At 43.7% G+C, this 5000-nt stretch overlaps 2 protein-coding genes across 2 annotated transcripts in view; one reads left to right on the top strand and one right to left on the bottom strand.

Annotated features, from left to right (window-relative positions):
* LOC115225401 (radial spoke head 14 homolog) overlaps positions 1–5000 on the top strand; it is a 41749-nt gene that overhangs the window by 32122 nt on the left and 4627 nt on the right. The window lies entirely within an intron of this gene.
* LOC115225402 (cysteine and glycine-rich protein 1) overlaps positions 1–5000 on the bottom strand; it is a 10745-nt gene that overhangs the window by 216 nt on the left and 5529 nt on the right. Inside the window, exons 4-5 of the mRNA XM_029796359.2 lie at positions 3103–3196; positions 1–39 (exon numbers count right to left, since the gene is read on the bottom strand). The exon at positions 1–39 is cut by the window's left edge and continues 216 nt beyond it. Coding sequence (XP_029652219.1) covers positions 1–39; positions 3103–3196 — 133 coding nt within the window. The remainder of the gene's footprint in view (positions 40–3102; positions 3197–5000) is intronic.

The raw sequence follows: 5000 nt of genomic DNA on the forward strand, positions 1-5000 counted from the left end.
AACCATAGCCACTGGGACCAAAGTTCTTGCCGTAGCAGTCTGTGAATAGAAAGAGAGAGAGGAGAAAAAATGAAGGGAAGAAGAATTTATGAAGAAATGATTGATTGATTGATTCTAGTTTCAGCTCATGAGCTGTGGCCATGCTGGGGCTAGAGAATTAAAAAGTACATCATCATCATCATCATCATTTAGCATCCACTTTCCATGCTAGCATGGGTTGGACGGTTCAGCTGGGGTCTGGGAGACCAGAAGGCTGCACCAGGCCCAGTCAGATCTGGCAGTGTTTCTACGGCTGGATGCCCTTCCTAACGCCAACCACTCCGTGAGTGTAGTGGGTGTTTTTTACGTGCCACCCGCACAGGTGCCAGACGGAGCTGGCAAACGGCCATGAAACGGATGGTGCTTTTACGTGTCACCGGTACGGGGGCCAGGCGAGGCTTGCAACGGCCACGAACGGATGGTGCTTTTACGTGCCACCAACACGGGGGCCAGACAGAGCTGGCAAACGGCCACGAACGGATGGTGCTTTTACGTGCCACCGACACGGGGGCCAGACAGAGCTGGCAAACGGCCACGAACGGATGGTGCTTTTACGTGCCACCGACACGGGGGCCAGACAGAGCTGGCAAACGGCCACGAACGGATGGTGCTTTTACGTGTCACCGGTACGGGGGCCAGGCCAGGCTTGCAACGACCACGAACGGATGGTGCTTTTACGTGTCACCGGCACGGGGGCCAGGCGAGGCTTGCAACGGCCACGAACGGATGGTGCTTTTACGTGCCACCGACACGGGGGCCAGGCGAGGCTGGCAACGGACATAGAAAAAAAAACTCTGCAAACATTGGGCAATAATCTGCGCTTGAGGAGGCCCATCAAGCCAAGGGAAAACGTAGTTGTGGTCAACGCCAGTGTCAAATAACTGGCTTCTGTGCCAGTGGCACGTAAAAAGTGCCCTCCAAATGTTGGGACTCATGGGGTTAGTGACAAGTGACCTAGACTTTGGCAATATACTGTGTATGAGAAGAACTGTCAAGTTGAGCAAGATCATAGTCATGACTAATGTCCAGTGTCATGCGAGTGGCTTCTGTGCCAGTGGCATGTAAAAAGTACCCACTACACTCTTGGAGTGGTTAGCATTAGGCAAGGCATCCAGTCATAAAAAAAACTTGCCAAATCAGATTGGAACCTGGTGCAGCCTCCTGGCTTACCCGTTTTCAGTCAGGCCATGCTAGCATGGAAAGCAGACGTTAAATGATGATGATGATGATATCTGTGTATGTCCTTAGTTGCCTCTGACCACTACCTGATGACCAGCGTTGGTGAGTTTACGTCCCTGTAACATAGAGGTTCAGCAAAAAGAGACTAACAGAATAAGTGCTAGGCTTAAAACAGAAGGCGAAAAGCAAATAAAAATGATAAGCACACGGGGGTTGACTCATTCGACTAAAACATGTCCAGGCAGTGCCCCAGCTTGGCCACAGTCTAATGACTGAAACATCATCATCATCATCATTGTTTAATGTCTGCCTTCCTTGCTGGCATGGGTGAGATGAATTTATAGGAGCTGGCTCGGCAGAAGCCTGTACTAGACCCCTGAGACTGTTTTAGCAGGGTTTTTACAGCTGAATGCCCTTCCTAACACCAACCACTTTGTGGTTTTTATGTGACACAAGCACAGGCGAGGTCAGTTTTGGAAAGGTTTTTATAGCTGGATGCCCTTCCTAACATCAACCACTCAGTGGAGTGGTCTTTGTGCTTTTTACGTGGTACCAGCACAGGCGAGTTCAGTTTTGGAAAGGATTTTTACAGCTGGATGCCCTTCCTAACACCAACCACTTTGTGGACTTTGTGGTTTTTACGTGACACAAGCACTAGCGAGGTCAGTTTTGGAAAGGTTTTTACAGCTGGATGCCCTTAACACCAACCACTTAGTGTAGTGGACTTTGTACTTTTCACGTGGTACCAGCACAAGCGAGTTCAGTTTTGGAAAGGATTTTTACAGCTGGATGCCCTTCCTAACACCAACCACTTAGTGGACTTTGTGCTTTTTACGTGGTACCAGCACAAGCGAGGTCAGTTTTGGAAAGGATTTTTACAGCTGGATGCCCTTCCTAACATCAACCACTTAGTGGACTTTGTACTTTTTACGTGGTACCAGCACAAGCGAGGTCAGTATTGGAAAGGTTTTTACAGCTGGATGCCCTTCCTAACACCAACCACTTTGTGGACTTTGTGCTTTTTACGTGACACAAGCACAGGCGAGGTCGGTTTTGGAAAGGTTTTTATAGCTGGATGCCCTTCTTAACACCAACCACTCAGTGGAGCGAACTTTGTGCTTTTTACGTGACACAAGCACAGGCGAGGTCGGTTTTGGAAAGGTTTTTATAGCTGGATGCCCTTCTTAACACCAACCACTCAGTGGAGCGAACTTTGTGCTTTTTACGTGACACAAGCACAGGCGAGGTCGGTTTTGGAAAGGTTTTTATAGCTGGATTCCCTTCTTAACACCAACCACTCAGTGGAGTGGTCTTTGTGCTTTTTACGTGACACAAGCACAGGCGAGGTCGGTTTTGGAAAGGTTTTTATAGCTGGATGCCCTTCTTAACACCAACCACTCAGTGGAGTGGACTTTGTGCTTTTTACGTGGTACCAGCACAGGCGAGTTCAGTTTTGGAAAGGATTTTTACAGCTGGATGCCCTTCCTAACACCAACCACTTTGTGGACTTTGTGCTTTTTACGTGGTACCAGCACAAGCGAGGTCAGTTTTGGAAAGGATTTTTACAGCTGGATGCCCTTCCTAACACCAACCACTTAGTGGACTTTGTGGTTTTTGTGTGACACAAGCACAGGTGAGTTCAGTTCTGGAAAGGATTTTTACAGCTGGATGCCCTTCCTAACATCAACCACTTTGTGGACTTTGTGGTTTTTGTGTGACACAAGCACAGGTGAGTTCAGTTCTGGAAAGGATTTTTACAGCTGGATGCCCTTCCTAACATCAACCACTTTACAGAGTGGACTGGATGTTTTTTTTTAAGTTAAGGAAAAAATACAGAAAAAAGATAGAAGAAAAAGGGACGTGTAAAAAAGGGAATAAACTTACTCTTGCAATATATTTCTCCCTCGTGAGTGTTTTGATTGGTGGAGTCAAGGGCCTTGCCACAACCTTTGCATCTGAAACATGCTTTATGCCATGGCTGCAAAAAAGAGAAAGCAAATCTTAATTACTGTAATACCTGTTGTGATCCTTTATTGTCAGATTGTTGTAACGTCCCCTTTGGTAGAGTAGACCCGTAAAGACATGACTATCTAGGACCATCTACTTCATACTCTCTCTATATTGACCAACATCAGAATATTTGCAGTGACTAGCACATACCACTCGTCATGTCAGAAGGGTGTACCCGCAACAATACCAAAACACCTCAGAGTCACTTCTGGTTCCATGATACAAACTTCTTGTTTTAACCCTTCAGTGTTTAACCTGACCATACAAGCCCTGAATATCCTACAGGTTGTATATTCAAACCAGCCAGATCCAGCCTCTTAAACCTACCCGAAAATGCCTTTCTTAAAATTGAACAATCACATCACTGAAATCTCAAAGCTATGAGATAATCCATGATTAATTCAAATCAATGGAAGTAGATAAGGATTAGATTTGACAGAGAAATCTGAAAGGTAAGAGGTTATCTATCTACCTATCTTTCTACCTATCTATCTGTCATTCTATCTGTCTATCTATCTATCTACCTATCTATCTATCTATCTATCTGTCTATCTGTCTATCTATCTATCTATCTATTTATCCATCTATCTATCTGTCATTCTATCTGTCTATCTATCTATCTATTTATCTATCTATTTATCCATCTATCTATCTGTCATTCTATCTGTCTATCTATCTATCTATCTACCTATCTTTCTACCTATCTATCTATCTGTCATTCTATCTGTCTATCTATCTATCTCTCTCTACCCCCTCTCTCATCTACAATATAAATTGGACATGGGCAATTGTTGTATTCTTTCTTGTCTTGAGGTTCACAGCCAAATGGCCGGGTGGATTCGCGTGAAAAATGGCACACATGTGGAGACGGGTGCATAGATTGGAATGCAGTTTGATTTTTTTTCCTCGCCCCCATATTTATCGAGAAAATCGATTAAAACTTTCTAATGGAATTCCCCTAGACTACGTACAAATTCATTCTTCACAATTTCTGAAGCTGTTTTCTGACAAGGGGATGGGGGTCGGGAAATTTTCATACAGCTGGCGGCTCCAATCGAAACAGGGGACCCGAAATGATAGGGTGAGAAACACTGTTATAGATTATGCCTAACCGAAAGCGATCACAGCCACATCATCCAAACAGACCGGGTGAAACCGGGCTTAGCTACTAGTATATATATATATATATATATATATATACTTTATTTTAAGCAGCAGAAAATTCAACAAAATCTGTTACTCTGAGTTTCTCGTTGCCGTTCATCAGACAGTTTTTGCTAGAATGGAACTGATATATCAATTCAATCTGATATATCAATTCAAAGATTGAATTGATATATCAGTTCCATTCTAGCAAAAACTGTCTGATGAACGGCAACGAGAAACTCAGAGTAACAGATTTTGTTGAATTTTCTGCTGCTTAAAATAAAGCATATTACTCTACCACTGGTATTTGAGTACTCTTTTTTCCACCTTGTTTCACATTTATGTGTTTACTCCGGTATATATATATATATATATTTAAGTAGGTGAATGAATTATCCTAGCATAGAAAATTCGTTTAACCCATTTTTGACGTCATTGCTCATAACGGATTATTTTAAAAAAACACTCATTATCGCTGTGGTCACCATGTAGGCAATCATCAAAAACTTTTGTTCGTCTTGTGGCTGAAAGAGGCTCCTTATCTTTCCTGATGAGAAGATGGCATAATGCACCCTTTATTCCTTCGGAATTAAAGGTATGCCGTCTTCGAAACATGCGTCGAGAGT

The sequence above is a fragment of the Octopus sinensis genome, linkage group LG27 (assembly GCF_006345805.1).
Source record: "Octopus sinensis linkage group LG27, ASM634580v1, whole genome shotgun sequence".
In the NCBI taxonomy this organism is placed as follows: domain Eukaryota; kingdom Metazoa; phylum Mollusca; class Cephalopoda; order Octopoda; family Octopodidae; genus Octopus; species Octopus sinensis.